Source organism: Brassica napus, chromosome C2 (assembly GCF_020379485.1).
Source record: "Brassica napus cultivar Da-Ae chromosome C2, Da-Ae, whole genome shotgun sequence".
Lineage (NCBI taxonomy): Eukaryota > Viridiplantae > Streptophyta > Magnoliopsida > Brassicales > Brassicaceae > Brassica > Brassica napus.
Genome location: NC_063445.1, coordinates 49,034,899 through 49,053,757, shown reverse-complemented (window position 1 = coordinate 49,053,757; position 18,859 = coordinate 49,034,899). Strand labels below are relative to the sequence as shown.

The following is an 18,859-nucleotide window of genomic DNA, read 5'->3' as shown; positions in this document are numbered from 1 at the left end:
CCTTTTGTAACCTCCTTTGTCATTCTCAAGTAAGTGAGAAGTGACTGGAACTTGTAAGCTTTGCTTGTTAGTGGAAGTTGTGGGAGAGAGATCTCACCCCAGAGGTACCGCAAGGGAACTGGGTGAAAAATCTTGTGTCTTTAAGTTTCTGTTGTTCATCCCAAAGATCCAAAGCTTTAACACTCAAAGGGGAGGGAAGTTAGGTGTATGGGTAAACCTAACAAGTAGTATCAAAACTAACAAGTGATAGCTGTTTGGTTGATAGAAGGTCAAGTCAGAATTTCCCTAACAAGTGGTATCAGAGCTCAAGGTTCAGAGAAAGAGTGTTAGTAGATGCTCCTTGAAGATTCAATGTTGAATACAAGGATTAAAGTGGATAGGTTTGATGGAACAGGGGATTTCTCCTTATGGAAGGTTCGTATGCTAGCTCACTTTGGTGTTCTAGGTTTGGAAGGGATTCTCACAGATGAGAAACTGTTGAAGGATCCACCTAGTGAAAGGGAATAGTTGGAAGCTGCTATGAAGGATCCATAGAAGGGGTTAACAGGGGTCTCAGATGCTGGTCCAAGCATAGATCCAGTAAAGCTCGAGAAATCAGAAAAGGCTAGAGATCTGATTGTCTTGAATGTGGGGAATCAAGTGCTAAGGAAGATCAAGCACTGTGAAACAGCAGCAGCCATGTGGTCAACATTGGACAGGTTGTACATGGAGACTTCATTACCAAATCGCATATATCTACAGCTGAAGTTCTATACTTTCAAGATGAATGACGCAAAGAGTATAGATGAGAATGTTGATGACTTTCTCAAGCTGGTAGCGGATCTGAACAATCTGGGTGCAGATGTTTCAGATGCAGTCCAAGTTATTCTGATGTTAAGCTCATTGCCCCAAAGGTATGACCAGCTAAAGGAAACTCTAAAGTATGGAAGGGACAGTCTCAGCTTGAATGAAGTTACATGAGCTGCAAGGTCCAAGGAGAGAGAGTTAACTGAAAGTGGAAGCCAGTCTAGACCAAGTGCTAAAGGTCTCTATATTGATTCAAGAGGAAGCAACCAACATGGAAGAGAAAGGTCTAAGAGCATAGGAAAGTATTTGTCTAAGCCACAGCCTGATAAGAACAACAAAGGTTGTTTTATCTGTGGAGATGAAGGGCACTGGAAAAGAGATTGCCCGGAGAGGAGAGATAAAGGCTCTGCAAATACTGCAACTGGATATAGAGAACCAATGATTTTAAGTGTTAGCACTCATGACACAAAGAAAGGGTGGATTATGGACTCTGGTTGTTCATACCACAACACACCAGACAAGGAAGTCTTGTTTGACTTCAAGGAGCTTGATGGTGGTAAAGTGTTAATGGCTAACAACACATATGGTTACATCAAGGGGATATGAAAGGTTCGGATTGAGAATCCGGATGGTTCAGAAGTGATACTCAAGGATGTTAAATACATGCCAGAGGTGAGTAGAAATCTGATTTCTTATGGGATGTTGGAGAAGTCAGGTTGCAAGTACAGAGGAAAAGGCTTCAAGGTTCAGTTTTACAAAGCTGGAAGGAATGTGATATCAGGAGAGTATCACGAAGGGCTCTACTACCTTCAAGGCAAGGTCACTAAGGCTGAAGTGAAAGTGCCAAGAGAAGAGAAGGTGAGTATAGAAGCAAGGAAGTCCAGGAAAGGAGCAGAGAAATCAGTTAAGGGAGCTGAAAATAAGAAGTCAAGGAATGCGACTTTCAGCAAGGATCTGATTCAAGGACCAACTCCTTATGGCTATAAATGGCAGGGGTCATTAGCTCAAGGTGGAGGCTCTTTTATGACAGGAATGTCAGGAAAGAATAAGTCTAAGGTGAGCAGAGAGGAATCAGGAGCAGAACCGAAAGTAGCTCAAGTGGACAAATAGAAGACCAAGAAACAGTCTTCAAGAAGGAGGAATCAAAAGCTTCATGGATTCAAGAAGGATTCTGAGTGTTGCATTAGTAGTATCTCAGGCTCAGAGAATGCAACATGCTTAGATGAGATTGAAGAAACCGCAAGATTTATGTTCGAAGTGAGTGAAGCAGAATGTGAGTCTCTCATAAAAGCAGGAAAGTCTACCCAAGATCAAAAGCATGCTAGGAGTAATCAATGAGGCTTCTTGGATAATAAGATACCGACTCAGGAGTTGCAGCAAGGCTGCATACTTCTCAACGCTCACTAAAAGGGGAAACATCCCCATGTAACTATGATGGCTTATGGTAGAGTTAATTTGTCTAAAGCCTGGAGATGGAAGGTTAAGTTGCAGTGTGGAAAGTTACATGGTCGAGTTTTTGGAACTGTGTAAGTAGAGTCACAGGTTCCAGGTGGAGCAGTTGAGGGAAAGCTTCAGAAGAAGTTGAAGCAAGTGGTTCGACTCAGGTGGAGTAACTGAGAAAGGAGGAGACGAAGATGATCCCATCTCAGGAAACAGAGGACCCCCAAGAAGCGGGGCAAGTACCTACAAGGCATGGTAGGTTAGATGTAGGTTGGAAGCGCAAGGGAGCACAAACACAAGTGACCAAACACTCAAGGTGGAGATTGTTGGTTATGAGCATTTGGTATGTGTTTCACCTACGGCTCTGAAGTACCCACTTCAGAAACCTGTCTTCAGCACTTTGTTGCTATAGGGAAATCGGCGAAGTTACCTAGAGCACTGAAGTGACCACTTCAGAAAGGTTGCATCTTGCACTTTGATGCTCTAGGAAAGATGTTATGTTTGGGCCTTAATGTTTTCGAAGCCCATTAGAGCTAGGGTTTTGGTGACACAAGATACCACTATATATATATATATCTTGTGCCTTCTCTAAACCAAAAAGATGAAGAAAAAAAAAGCGAGAAACCAAGAAAAGAGAAGACAAAAGGAACTCCACGAGATCTAGAGACAGAGGCAAGCAAAAGGCTCAAAGGCAGTCAAAAGGGATCTGCAGCTGAGCAAAGAGCAAGAAGGAGACAAGAGAGAAGTAGTTAGAGAGTGAGAAGCTGCCAAAGACAAGAGAAGAAACGAAGTTCGAGTCTTTGTGTTCTTATAGTGTTTTGGTATTGTACTCTCCTTCTGTAACCTCCTTTGTCATTCTCAAAGAAGTGAGAAGTGACTGGAACTTGTAAGCTTTGCTTGTTAGTGGAAGTTGTGGGAGAGAGATCCCACTCCAGAAGTACCGCAAGGGAACTGGGTGAAAAATCTTGTGTCTTTAAGTTTTTGTTGTTCATCACAAAGATCCAAAACTTTAACACTCAAAAGACAAAGAAGTTTGGTGTATGGATAAACCTAACAAATAGTATCGAAACTAGCAAGTGATATATGTTTGGTTGATAGAAGTTTAAGTCAGAATTTCCCTAACATAAACCAATATTAGCTTTTATATGCTCAATAAATCACATACTCATTTGTATATGTAACACGACTCATAGATGCTTGAAACAAGAATATAACAACATTTATTCTGATTTATCTTCGCAAGACAAAGTAAAACAAAAGAGAATTTCTTATCAACAGCTAAGCTCTCAAATCCTTAGATTTTTTTTAACTTTCTCGTAGGATGCTTCTTGTCAGGTTAACATAAATGAATTTCGCTTAAAGAAAAAGGTCCTGTGATTATTTGCCATACTAATTTTTTTCTCATTCCTTCTATCATGGCAGCTTATATTATACATTCATGATGATGAAGATTGTTAATTTACTCATGTGATATGTCTCAGACAACTTTTTAACTTTGCTTGCTGACTCATATTTCACTTGGTACCTTAGTTATTTTGTTCAACCTATACATCAATAAAAACTTAATGTTGTCCTTTTTTGTCAGCTTAATGATATCTATTTATTGTATCGCTATCTTCTTGATAGAAACGATGTATATGCATACTGTATCTTACATGTCATCATGTGTATTAGATCTTTATCTTCTGCGTACTCGTTATCCTCCACCATTCTTTTATGGTTCCAAGTGGTCACCTCACAGCATGTAATACATAGATATATGCTTTAGTTAATATCTATAAAGTATAAATACCATAAGATATTGCAATATGATATTCCATCTTTTGATATGGGATCATCTAGGTAGATAATTCGGAGCCAAACATTTGAGAAATTATCTCTGATAAAATAGTTGTTCTAACAGTACCTTTAATCTCCATAAATTATATATGCTACCGGATAATTAATATTTCTGCATAGGTATATATTATAAGTCTGGTTACGAATTAGTTAGTAACTCTTCTTACATTATTAACAACCAGTTAATAAAAGCAAATAAAATAATATATAGTTTCGGACGAACATATCATTATGATTATTAAAAATACGATTCTTAATATTTATGTATATTACCGGTCGTACGATTCTCGCTTTTTTCTTTTCTTATACTAGAACTTTTACAGTTCACTCTTCTTTTGGGAAGATAAAAAGATTACCCCTTGGATCTATCATTATAAGCTTTAGTATTTGTGTTGTAGACCAATATATCATATACCGTAGGTCCATGTAATATACTTTATCTTAGTAATGCAGGAGATCGATGTGATATTACTAACACTGCACCATGTAACAATAATTATAATATGATATCTGATGCTTGCAGATTCTTCTGTATCTTTAGACTAACAAACTGGAACTAGATTAGACCCGATGAGGGGCTAAAACCCTAGTTACACTCCATTTGGACCATAGGCATTTTATGTTCTTTGAGATATGTTTTTAAGAACAATTATTTTTCCTGCACCAGTAGTTGGAATCTCGTTCAAATTATAGTTCTCTTTTTTAACTCTGAAACTTGCATTAAGATAATCAAAAGACCAAAGAAACATAGGGTTACAAAAGAAAACAGAACATCCCGACTAAATAAAAAAATAGAAAAATGCTTTTTCCTTCTACCAGCGCTCGTATAGTAAATTATTTGTCAAAAATCTGTTAAAGTTGGTTAACCTGTAACATGACCTAATAATGAGATCACATAGCAAACAAATAAACTATATCTTGTCATCGAAAAAAAGCTTAACTTGACAAAAAAAAGTCCACGGTGATTTTTTGAAGAAGGTTAAACCCTATTTAATGTTTTCGTTAAGAACATAAATTCTGGAATGGGTTATTGATGATGTGATTCTTATATTTGTTATCCTAAGTAGACTGAGACTTCTATTAGTCAAACACGAATTCGGTCGGTTTGAGTGAAGATGGAACACTCTATAAGTATCATATTCAGTGAATAAAGTCCTGTTAGTGTTTTTTAGTATCACGTATAATGGTAGTCCCTAATGATTTCATAACATTGTATGATTTGTAAGAACTTGCAAAAAATCAGTCATTCACTTTTAATGAAGTGGAAGTAACGATAGTAACCGATAACACGATGATCCTATTTAGTCTGCGAATGCCTAAGATCAAAGTCTTCTTGTGATCGTTGAGAACACCTATGTGATAGCCGATTGCGAGGATTTAAGAGATGTTGTAAAACAAAGTTCTAAATTTTTATAAATCAATAATCAAAGTTGTGTCTCTCACAAACCTAAGAGATCACATTATATATCTAATAGAATTTCCTAAAACCGATAGGATAAAGAAAACCAAAACATACTTAGAAAAGGAATGGAAAGTTTTAACTAAAAAGGAAATAAGAAAACCAAAACCTTAGGGAAGTACGATGTATGCTACATCAGGTCCCCTCCCGTACGGAAGATTCGTCAACGAATCCCGATAGTGCATCATCATCCGGCTCATGCTTGAACAAGTGCTTCACATTGAAAACATCAGCAGTATGTATATGAGATGGTAATCGCAAACGATAAGCATTGGGGTTGATTTTCTCGAGGACTTCGACAGGGCCGATCTTTCGTGGCTTCAATTTATTGTACTGGCCGGTAGGAAACCGGTCCTTAGTAAGGACGGCCCAAACATAGTCACCCACCTGCAAATGGAGTTCACGCCTGCGTCTGTCCGCAGCCTGCTTATACTTCGAAGAAGAAGCCTCTAAGTTATCATGCACCACTGTATGAATGTGTGCCAGTTCCTCCACAAGATCCAGAGCTCTCCCATGAAACTCACCGACCTGAGGAAGAGACGTTAATGCCAAAGGCCCCCGCGGCACAAACCCATACACCACTTTGAACAGACTGAAGCCAGGGCTCCGGTTATGCGCGTGGTTATGGGCGAACTCTGTCTGGCACAAGATAGAATCCTAAGATTTGAGGTTGTCGCCCACCAAACAACGTAACATGTTACCAAGGAACGATTAACAACTTCAGTTTAACCGTCCGTTTGAGGATGATACGCATAACTCATATTCAGGCTGGTCTTGAAAAGCTTCCATAAGGATCTCAAAAAATGGCTAATGAAATGAGAATCACGGTCGGAAACGATAGAGACGGGCAGACCGTGTAAACGATAAACTTCCCGAAAGAAAAGCTGAGCAACCTGAATGGCATATGTTGTCTTCTTACAAGGGATAAAGTGCGCTATTTTTGAAAAACGATCGACCACAACAAAGATGGAATCGTTACCCCGTTGAGTTCGCGGTAGCCCAAGAACAAAATCCATACTTATATCGCTCCACGGCTGTGTAATAATGAGTAATGGTAGATAAAGGCCGGCATTGGACGCGTGACCTTTACTTTGTTGACACGTCGTGCATCGCGCCACAATCCTCTCCACATCACGCCTTAACATATGCCAAAAGTAAGAATCCACGATCAACTTAAGTGTGCGATCACGACCAACGTGCCCCTCGCCATGCAACTCATGAATGATTTGTAGCCGAAGACTACTCTCTGGTACGTAGAGCCGGTTTTCTTTGAACACAAATCCGTCCACCAACGAGAAGTCATAACAGACACCCTGCGTGAGGTCTAACCATACCGAAGCAAAATAAGGATCTGTCGGGTACAAATCTGCCAGATTCAAAACCAAGGACCAAAACTCGTAATGTAGAGACCAGGGCATGGCGTCTACTCAAGGTGTCGGCTACTTTTTTTAGCTTTCCCGACTGATGCTTGATAACGAAAGTAAACTGCTGTAAATAGGCAGTCCACGAGGCATGACGAGAAGAAATCTTATCTTGAGTGCCCAAATATTTTAACGCAACGTGATCGGTATATAAGATGAACTCCTTATGCGCCAGATAGTGACGCCAATGCTCTATGGCTTGGACTATAGCATAAAACTCGATATCATAGGTGCTGTAGCGGCTGCGTGCTCCTGCCAACTTCTCACTATAAAACGCAACCGGCTTCCCATGTTGACTCAATACGGCCCTAATACCAAGCTTCGAAGCATCACAATGCAGTTCAAAGGGTGAATCAAAGTTGGGCAACACTAGAATGGGAGCCGACGTGATTTTCTCCTTGATAATAGCAAACGCCTCGTTAGCTTCTGCGGTCCAAGTAAACGATATGCCTATCATACAGCCTGTAATCGGTGCCATTATAGCACTGAAGTTGTGGACGAAACGCCTGTAGAACGAGGCTAGTCCATGAAAGCTGCAGACGTCCGAGACAGTCTTAGGCGTTGGCCATGATGCCACGGCTTCAACCTTCTGTGGATGAACACGCAAGCCTGTTGATGACACCACGTACCCGAGGAACAAGACCTGAGACACTCCAAATTCACACTTGTGCTTGGCGATGAACAACTGTTCCTTCTGTAAAGCCAGTAAGACGTCACAGAGATGGCCGAGGTGCTCCTCTAATGTGGTACTGAAGATAAGAATGTCATCAAAATATACGACCACAAACCGACCAATAAAGGGTCGCAAGGCTTGATTCATGATACACATAAACGTGCTTGGTGCGTTAGAGAGACCAAACAGCATAACTAAGCACTCGAACAATCCCTCGCGAGTTTTGAAAGCAGTTTTCCACTTGTCCCCAGGTCGAATTCGAATCTGATGGTAGCCGATTTTGAGGTCCAATTTGGTGAAGATAGACGCCTTCCCTATTTGATCTAATAGATCATCAAGGCGTGGTATCGAAAACCTATACCGTGTTGTGATTTTGTTGATAGCATGACTATCTACACACATGCGCCAAGTGCGGTCTTTCTTCGATATAAGTAAAGCTGGGACAACGCAAGGGCTTAAACTTTCACGAACATAACCTTTGAGGAGGAGTTCCTCTACTTGGCGGCGGAGCTCTTCATGTTCTTCAGGACTCATGCGATAGTGTGCATGATTCGGTAGAACCGCGTTGGGCACAAGATCAATATGATGTTGAATGTCCCGTAAAGGTGGTAACCCGGACGGCAGTTCCTCTGGGAAAAGATCGTCAAACTCTTGTAAAAGAGGAGAGAAAGCCGGCGGACACGGGGTGTGTTGTGATGGTGGTGGCGTGACTGCAACCAATACGAACAAAGGGCTAGATTCTCGGAGTTCCAGCTCAAACTGTGACCTAGTAATGATCAACAAGTTTTGCTTTGGTGAAGTATGCTTGTTGTGACTGGAAACTGATAGGTCTGACTCCAGTGTCGGAAGCAATGTGATTTTGCGTCCCTCAAACATAAAAGAATGGGTGTTTGTTTTGCCGTTGTGGAGAACTTCTCTATCGTATTGCCATGGCCGTCCTAATATGATATGTGAGACATCCATTGGCGCGATATCACAATATAGATTGTGTTTGTAGAAAGACCCGATAGAGAGGGATACCATTGTTCGTTGAGACACAAAGACTTCTGCGCCGGTTTGCATCCATAATAATCGGTAAGGATGTGGATATGCCTCTGGTGTAAGTGTGAGTTTACGAACTGCCTCTTCTGAAACTACATTAGCTGAACAACCCGAATCAACCACGAAGCGACAAATCTTGCCTTTGACGGTGCAAGTCGAGGTGAACAACGACGTGCGCTGCCAAGCCTCGGTCGTTTTTGGAGCAAGACAATTGCGGCGAAGCATGAGAAACGTACCCGTATCACCATGAACTTGTTCTTCTTCGGCTTCATCGCAATGCTCCTCGTCCTCATCGTAAATAGGTTCACCAATTATTTCACGATCACTGGCAATTAGGCCCCGGCGACCCTTGTTAGGGCAAGCCATTTGTATGTGGCCACGTTCACCACATGTAAAACAACAGAGAGCGTTAGGACGGGAAGGTCGAGGTTCCGTTGCTGCAGGAGCGGTTTTCGTTGGTCGAATATCCACTCGAGTTCCTGTAGTATCACGTCCCGTTGAAGATTTAGTGTCGTCTGTGGTGGTTGTGGTTGTACGAGGTCGTGGGTTCCCCGTCCATTGATCGGTGCTGATGCGAGTTTGCTGTTCCACCAATAGAGCTCTCTGGCGAGCTTCAGCAACAGAGCCCGGGTCGAACTGGTGAAGCATATTTTGAAGCTGCGGTCGTAAACCGGCAATAAAGCGAGCGACGAGCTGATCCTCTTAGTCCTGAATATCAACTCGTGTGAGTAGTTGATAGAACTCATTGGCATAGTCTTCAACAGAACGCGTCCCTTGTCGTATGTTATGAAACTTTTGAAACAAAAGTCGTTCAAAATTATACGGAATAAAGGTTTTCCGCATATGTTTCTTAAGCTTGTCCCAAGAGGTTATTTTTTCTTTCCCCCGTCTGGTACGAGAAAGTTTGAGTTGATTCCACCAAGAGGCGGCATGCCCACGGAATCGTGTTGCAATCAAAGAGACTTGTCTATTGCCCGGTACTTCTTTGAACTCCAAGAATTCATCGACCGTAACGATCCAGTCAAGAAGGTCTTCAGGTTGCAACCCACCATGAAATTCTGGGATATCAACTTTAATACCCGAAGTCCAGCGTGTGTCATTGTTGCGTTGTGGGTGTTGATCCCGACCAAGATGCTCTTGTCGATTGTTAATGTCGTCCCCGAACGGATTTTCATCGTCGGACTCGCCATTAGCATCGTCAAAAACATGGTTATGGTGTTGTCGATGGCGTTGTTGTGGTGCTGCGGGTGCTGCGTTAGCTTGAGCGGCGTTGGCGGCGAAGGCAGCTTGAACCCCAGCCTGGACTCCAGCTTGAATTGCTTCAGCCATTGTTCGTCTCATGTTGTCTTGAAAATTTTCCTGGAAATCTTTCAGAAACTGTTGCATCTGCGTCCATTCATTAGGACGAGGTGCCATTGAACCAAAGATCGATAATCACGAATAGAATCGCAATAAAAGGTCTCTGATACCAACTAATGGAGCGGAAGTAACGATAGTAACCGATAACACGATGATCCTATTTAGTCTGCGAATGCCTAAGATCAAAGTTTTCTTGTGATCGTTGAGAACACCTATGTTCTAGCCGATTGCAAGGATTTAAGAGATGTTGTAAAACAAAGCTCTAAGTTTTTATAAATCAATAATCAAAGTTGTGTCTCTCACAAATCTAAGAGATCACATTATATATCTATTAGAATTTCCTAAAACCGATAGGATAAATAAAACCAAAACATACTTAGAAAAGGAATGGAAAGTTTTAACTAAAAAAGAAATAAGAAAACCAAAACCTTAGAGAAGTACTATGTACGCTACATCAACTTTGCTCCTCTTTTTTCTTTTGTGCACATTCACTTTCCTCCTCTTCATATGGAATATTACCTCTAAAATTGTAAAGCATATTTAGAAATCAGAAGAAACTAGACCACAGTAATTAGTAAGAGAAACAGATTCCTGGAAAAAGTAACTTTAACCTAGTCCATAATAAGAGGTAACACGAAGTGAGTTGGCCAAAAAAGTCGTAAACATTCAATATTGAATTCTGACAAAATCAAATCTATTAATTAACGTTTATAATTGTACTTTCGGAAATACGCTTCAGTCTTTGGTTTACATTTTAACAATAAAAACGTAAGATGAGGGAAGCATTGCAGGTTGAGGTCAGGACAGAGTTCATAGGATACGTGTCGAATTCATACTGGGTTAAGAGACCATTCCTCCCTACGCTCTTAGGATGTGTTGCGATTGAACAAAAAACAGTCATACGTACATCACGTGCCTTAAGAGACACATGTTGACGCACTACTGCATACTTATTAGCCTGGATCAGGCTCGTGCTACTGTTAAACTAGATGGGCTATACCATGTTAAGCTAGATGAGCTTTCAACCTAAAACCAATTGGTGATAAGTAGAGTGGCTCATCTATCTTATATATTACTAAGGATCCCTTCCAACATCCGATGTGAGACACTTTGTGTCTAATACGCCCCCTCGAGATGATAGCTCTTTGAGCGTCAATCTCGGAATGCTCGGGCAAGGATCGATGAGCCAACTTTGGGCCAGATCGATGTGGATCGGGTTGGACTGCGTGGATCGGGTTGGACTGCGTGGATCGGGCTCTGATACCATGTTAAGCTAGATAGACTTCCAACCTAAAACCAATTGGTGATAAGTAGAGTGGCCCATCTATCTTATATATTACTAAGGATCCCTTCCAACATCCGATGTGGAACACTTTGTGTCTAATAGCTACTGCTTATATTAGAATTTTTGAGAACTAATAAATTCTAGAGAAATTACACCCTATAGCCATAAAAAAAAAACACAAACCCACTATCTAACCAAAAACACCATCTCTCTCCTTATTTCTCTTCCCATCTCTCTCTAACCTCTTAATAAAAATCTAATTACTCTTTTTTGGTTATTTGGCAAATAAACCCTAAATTCTAACCTTAGATATCAATAAATTTTATTTTTGTCACAAATATAGCACATAAAATTCTAAATATCATACTTATGTTTAATAAAAAGATTTTAAGCCCTTATATATTCTTTGGATTAAATAACTTCGACTTTGAATTTAGATTTAAGATAAGATTTTGGGAGGAGAGGGTGGATTTATGATTTTTCAATATATATAATTAATATATATAATCAATATAATTAATATTTTTCACAACAAAATTTCAAAAATTGAATTTCTTTTGTTTTCATTTAATAAATCAAAAATATTTCGACTTGAATAAAGTTTTTTCAAAATTTTAAAAAATATTTTTAATTTTTGTTATATATTTATATTTATATATCTATAAAATACGAGCATAGTTATCATATATCTATTTCGTTAAATTTATTTTAGTCAGTTTTTCTTTGTGTGATCTTTTGGTCAAAAAAACATTTTTGAAATTTTTTTAAGATATTTGCCCTTTATTTAATTATTAACTAGGTGATCCCGTGCTCATGCACAGATATAATTTTTATAAAGTAAATATATTATAATTAATTGATATTTACTTTTGGTTTTAAATTAGACATATAATTTTAGATATATTATATTTAGTCGGTTTGGTTGTTTTAGGTCAACAATCAATTTGTTTATTACTTGGGTATATTGGATTGCATATATTTCTATGAATTTGACTATAATATTTTATTCTAAATATAGTTAGTTTTCATTAAATTCTTGTTTGCATTTAGGTTGGTTATTTTATTAAATATGTAAATATATTTTAGTAAGATTATGTATAATGTAATATGTATTGTGCTTAGAATTAAATAAAAAATAAACTGAAGTGTTTGATTCAAAATTACATAAATGAGTATAACGATAATATTCTTAAGACTCATGCATATATATAAAATTATATTGTAACAATTAGTTAATATTTTATTTTTATTTATTAATATGTTTTGAGTCATCCTGTAATTTATATGTATAAAATAAACAGATTCTTATTATAATTTTTTTTATTGTAGTTAGATCTTTGATTTTGGATATAAGTTGGATTGATCGAGTCACTCATGTTGTGAGTATACTGAGCTACATATATATTTTTTTAATTCAAAATAAAGTATAATTATTTTTTATTCTAATTAAGTGAAACCAAATTTGTTTTATTTCTTGGTTAAATGTGCATGTATCTCTATAATATTATTTGATAAGTCAGTTTCCTATGTGTCACGTTCATGTTTATTCTGATATTTAATTTGTGAATATCAAGATTATCTTTGTGAATTTTTTTTTTAATCACATTATATAAAAATATATATTTGTTTTCATCTAAGAAAAAAATTTAAATATAAAGAAAGTATTTGTATTACTTTGAAAGTATATTTTTGTTATGTAAAAATATATTTTAAACATAATATTACTATTTTGTGAACCTTTTTTTTTAATGAAATCATATTATATATACATATATTTTTGTTTTTAAATTCGTTTTTAAAATATTTTCGTTTTTAATTTCGTTTTTAAACTTTGTAAATGTTTCCTTTTTATATTTGTTTTGGAAAAAGTAAAAAAAGAAACTAAATAAAATATTAATAATTATATTTAAATTTAATATTTTAATTCATTAAAAGTACTTTTGTAAATAACCATTGTTAGTAATAACGTGAACATGACACATAGAAAACACATGGAAAACTGAATTTTCAAATAATATTATAATTATATGCATACATATACGAAAGTAATTAGAGGACCCCACTACTAAATAGAAGATTCATAAAATAAGGATGGAGCAACTCAGACAAACCACGAACATAATTCGCTTTTTGTTTATCAACACCTGTGTTATCTTAACCCAAATAACTTTCCAATTATATAAGTGTGTGGAAGGAGAAGAATGTTTTTTTTTTTGAAAAAAGGAGAAGAATGAACAGATTTTCTATTTGCGCATACCACTTTAGTATGTAATTAATTAGCTCGATTAATCGTTCTAGTTTATAAAAAAAAATTGCTTGAAATACATTAAATTACATATTACTTTTCAAAAATATATTCAATCAAAAATATTTTAACATTTATCAAACTATGATGCTACCTTTTTCTCCTTCTCTGTTGCTGTCCAAGTTTGGGAAAGGATCCCCCTCTGTAGAATAATTCACATAGCTAGCTAGGGAGGATGACTTTCAGAAAGCGTTGATTAGATTCCGAGACATAGTTTATCTCCAACAACATCTTACCTTACCTTGGGTGTGTGTGGTCCATTTGGTTGCCTCGTAACTAAGATATTTGAAAATCGTTCATTAAAACCTGAAGAAATTGCTTCCAAAACCCTTAGACTAGCAAGACAATAGAACGAAGCTCAAGTTTAACTACACAAGTCAAAATCAGTGTACCTTACTCATCGACGACTAGGACACCTCTGGTGGATCTGCATGAATCAACCACATGTAAGACCGACACGACATGTAACTTAACATGACCAGATCTCACGCCTGCTCTCAAATGATTGACCACCCAGACCTTCGTCAGTTCTCCACTAATGGCAGAAGCCTAACGATGCGACTTGCTTTCTTTAAGGCAGCGACTCTCGAGTTTCCCTCGCTCAAGATGTCTTCCTACAATCAATCGCTCATTCGAGCAATCAACAAAAACTTGCAGGTTAAGGAAATCATTGGAATCGTTTCCAATATCCATCATTTATCTTCTCCTTTCATTTGTATCTTTTTCTTTCATATTTTGCATGAACGAGAAGTTGGTGGGTTAGTAAAGCTTTCTTTAAGATCCATTCATGTATTGGATACGTCTATGGGCTGACTTTGGCCTGAAACTTTTTTAGTTTAATCATAAATTAGGTGCACAAAAAGATTTAGTATTTAGAAGGGTGAATTGGATTTATAAAGTTTATAAACAATTTTTTTTAATATTTATAAATGGTTTAGGAAGGTTAGTTTTACTGAGGTCAAATTAGAATTCCCCATTTATAATCATGTCATAACCAGGTTCGGCCCGCTGCGGAAGCAGTATAAGCGGCTGTTTAGGGCCCAAACCCATATCCAATTTTTTTCTTTGAGTTAGTGTTCATTGTTTTTTTTTTACAAATTGTTTTTACACAGTTGCAGCCCAATCTGAGTAGGGCCTTGAATAGGTTTGGTCTGGCCCTGGTCATAACTTCTTCCACACCTTTTTCGATAGAAGTACGTACTTTGAAAATTGAAAGATGGCCAAAGCGAAATGAAGATAAAACATAGATATAACAACTTTTGTTCTCATCCCCGGTATATTATTTGAGAAATATTACAATTTTTTTATAGCTAAAATCTATTTAATTATATAATAAACTTTTTATTAAACTAACCATAACTTCATTATTAATGTCATTTATTATTTCCTTAAATAAAGATTACGAAATAGCCTAATGTGGCTAAAGTATATATGACAATTAATGATTTTGAATAATAAATATCTGATAAAAAAATAGGGTATCTTCTATCAATTTTTTTTAATTTTAAACTATTAAAATAAATTAAAAAAATCGCAATAACCGTATTATAAAAATTTAGATTTTTCTGTATATGTTATATTTTGAATTTTAAAAAATTACTATAAATTACTAAAACTGTTATAAGTCTCACATTCAAATTTTGCGATCCATGATTTAAAATTTTTTTTTATACAAAATACACATGATTACAAAATCATATAAGTAAAAGTCATATAAGTAAAAGTCTAATTTAATTAATCATTAAGATTTAATATATATATATATATATATATATGTATATATATCATTCTAAATTAAACTATAAACCATATTGAATAAATAAATATTTTAGTTTCAAAATTTACTTTGAATAATTTTTTTTTATAAAAGTTTTGAACTAACATTGATAATTTTTTTTAAATTATAAATTACTAAAATTATTAATTCCACAATGAAAATTTTGTTATCAATAATTTAAAGTTTTTGCTATTAAAGATACACATGATCAAAAAAACATTTGAGTAGAAATCATCATTGGGTTTTCTTCAAAAAAACCCTCAATGTGGTTTTTTTTTTGCAAATTAATCCGCGAGCTCAAAAACCCACGGGTCAACCCTCCAAGTGTCAGTCAAACCGCAATATAACCCTCGGCCGTATTTATGTGTATTTGACTGTGTATAATTTTAACATTTTTTCAATACTAGGTCGTTTTGGCGCTAATTTTTTAATGAAAAAAATTTGTTGAACCCGTGGTTTGAAATTTGAACCTTAAATACCATGTGCATGCTATATAACCATCTCGGCCAACAAATGTATTTGTTTACTTAACAAACGCAATTATATTGATTTCTAAAACGAAATGACCTTGTTTTTCTCGGACATGGGAGCTTGCGTAAATGCACAATGAAGGTGGGGTTCAACAAATTTTTTTCATTAAAAAATTAGCGCCAAAACGACCTAGTATTGAAAAAATGTTAAAATTATACACAGTCAAATACACATAAATATGGCCGAGGGTTATATTGCGGTTTGACTGGCACTTGGAGGGTTGACCCGTGGGTTTTTGAGTTCGCGGATTAATTTGCAAAAAAAAACCACATTGAGGTTTTTTTTGCAGAAAACCCATCATCATTTAGTAGATATTGATATTAAAAATATACTATGTATGGTAATATCATTTAAATTTAATTACATATCCTATCAATTTTTTAAAAAAAATTAGATTAATAAAATTGATTTATATGTTCGCAACAATTTAATTATGTATGTAATAGTTACTGACTTTTAATTATTCAATATATATTTATTATTTCATAATATGTAAGAACATATAATACATAAAATAATTTATCTATACTATACTAAAAGGGAGATATAAGCCATGGAGAGGGTGTCCACATAGGATAGAAAAATCAACCAATCAGAGAACCCGAAATTGCCATGTCATCTCATTTATTTTTCGTAAAAAATAAAAAAACAATGCGAAGGTGAGAATCGAACCCGGGATAGTATGATATATATATAGGACAGTTACCACTAAGCCATTGAAACTTTCTTGAACACATATACAAAAACCACTAAGTATATAATCACAAACTCTTATGTACATTTACAATAATATGAATTCAACTTTCAAGACTCCGATACTTTGTTTTGTAAAAAAAAAAAAGTAAGTGACTAAGCTAATATATTCTTAGAAAGTGTGAGAACGTTGACAAATATGAAAAAGCATAGATTTTTGTTTTCGTGATAAAGTTAAGATTTTGTAAAAGTAAGTTTAACATATAAATTTTCGTGACAAATATGAAAAAGCATAGATTTTTGTAAAATTTTGACAAAACAACTCATAACATACTTCTCTAATGTCTTAATAAAATATTATTTAAGGGTGCAATAATTAAATATATTAATTCAATAAATTTTGTAATTTATAGACAAAACAATAACACAACAAATTTTGAAACATTTGTTTAACCTATCGATTTTTTTTCATGAGAATCCAACTAAACAAGATAAAAATAATAATTAGATTTACAAATATTTAATTACCATTTTATTCAATTTTGATTAATTTTAAATTGTCATAATGTATCTTTTTGAAGTTACAAATATGAAAAAGCATAGATTTTTGTACAATTTGACAAAACAACTCAAAACATATTTTTCTAATGTCTTAATAAAATGTTATTTAAGGATGCAATAATTAAATATATTAATTCAATAAATTTTATAATTTATAGACAAAACAATACCACAACAAATTTTGAAACATTTGTTTAACCAATCGATTTTTTTTTCATGAGAATCCAACTAAACAATTAGATTTACAAATATTTAATTACCATTTTATTCAATTTTGATTCATTTTAAATTGTAATAATGTATCTTTTTGAAGTTACAAAAAAATAATGTTCTTTCTTTATTACACTAGCATTATATATAGATTCTATATACACAAAATAAATATAATATAACAACATAAGCTTGCTTTCCCTGATTCATATGAAAACTTTTTAAGTTATCCACCAAAGCAAATTAATTAAATCAATGAAATTGTTAAAATACAGCAAATTAATATATAATTTTATTTTAAATTAAATTATTTAAAAAGTGTATTTTCGTTAAAACAAAATAATAAATAAGTAAAACTGATTTGATGGTAATTTTTATGATATATATATATATATATCAATTCCGTGAAAGAAATAGAAGCTTAATATGGAAAAAAATCTTAAATACAAAAACCTCTAAAAATTAACAAAAAAACTAATAAATTAAACTATGATATCACTTAAAAGCTTCTTAGACCATATTAATAAAATATTTAAGCGATAATTAGATAAATTTGATTTTTTTTCAGCAAAAAGTTTATTATTAATTAGCATCAGTTATTTCAAGATGTTTAAGAAATGGTGGACAAAAAGTAGAATGGACATTAATGATATATGAACTATGAATAGTACTTTGTGAAGCAGACTTAGATAACATATCTGCACATCCATTTTCAGTTCTTTTTGATGCCTAAATTCAATTTCTTCAGAGTAGTTATTCCACAAATAAATCGTATGAGATATTGTTTTGATATGTAGTTTTGTTTTTTCAATGTTAAGAAGATTGATAACTGCAAAAATGTCTCCTTCGTATATGATATGTCTATAACCGAGTCTCCAACATGAGACAAGTTTGTTTAAAAAGTAAATAATTTTATTTTTCTTATATTATATAATCAATATATATTATTTACTGATAATAAAAATATAGTTATTCATCGATCACAAATATCTATGCAAATATGTGAATCAAGTACAACAATCAAACAACATAATGATTTCCACATAGAAAATTTAAAAAATATATTTATGTTTTTTTTGTCATCATATATTTATGTTATGTAGTCATATTTTATATTTTTTAAATAATGTAATACAATATTATACATTATTTTTTTAGAATTGAGAAATACATATATCAGTTAGACAAATTAAGCGATAATTAGACAAATTTGATTTTTATTTTGTGAGCAAAAAATTTATTATTAATTAGCATTACTTATTTCAAGATGTTTAAGAAATGATGGACAAAAAAATAGGATGGACATAAATGATATATGAACTATAAATAGTTTTTTGTAAAGCTGACTTAGATAACACATATGCACATCCATTTCCAGTCCTTTTTTATGCATAAATTCAATTTTTTCAGAGCAGTTATTCCACAAAGAGATCGTATGAGATATTGTTTTGATATTCAGATTTGTTTCTTGATTGTTAA

At 34.7% G+C, this 18,859-nt stretch overlaps 1 protein-coding gene across 1 annotated transcript; it reads right to left on the bottom strand.

The window, feature by feature from the left end:
- Positions 1-5,659: 5,659 nt before the first annotated feature.
- Positions 5,660-9,307, bottom strand: LOC106355043. The gene is made up of 2 exons (XM_013795062.2): positions 6,935-9,307; positions 5,660-6,181 (listed from the first exon to the last, which is right to left on the bottom strand). Exons 1-2 carry the CDS (start codon positions 9,305-9,307, stop codon positions 5,660-5,662), a joined length of 2,895 nt encoding a protein of 964 aa, XP_013650516.2.
- Positions 9,308-18,859: the final 9,552 nt, after the last annotated feature.

Excerpts from the sequence above, each read along its gene's own strand:
- LOC106355043 (XM_013795062.2), bottom strand. The coding sequence starts at position 9,307 with ATGCTTCACCAGTTCGACCCGGGCTCTGTTGCTGAAGCTCGCCAGAGA. Across the intron at positions 6,182-6,934 it reads TGAGTAGACGCCATGCCCTG|GATTCTATCTTGTGCCAGAC; the intron begins GTCTCTACATTA and ends CTCAAATCTTAG.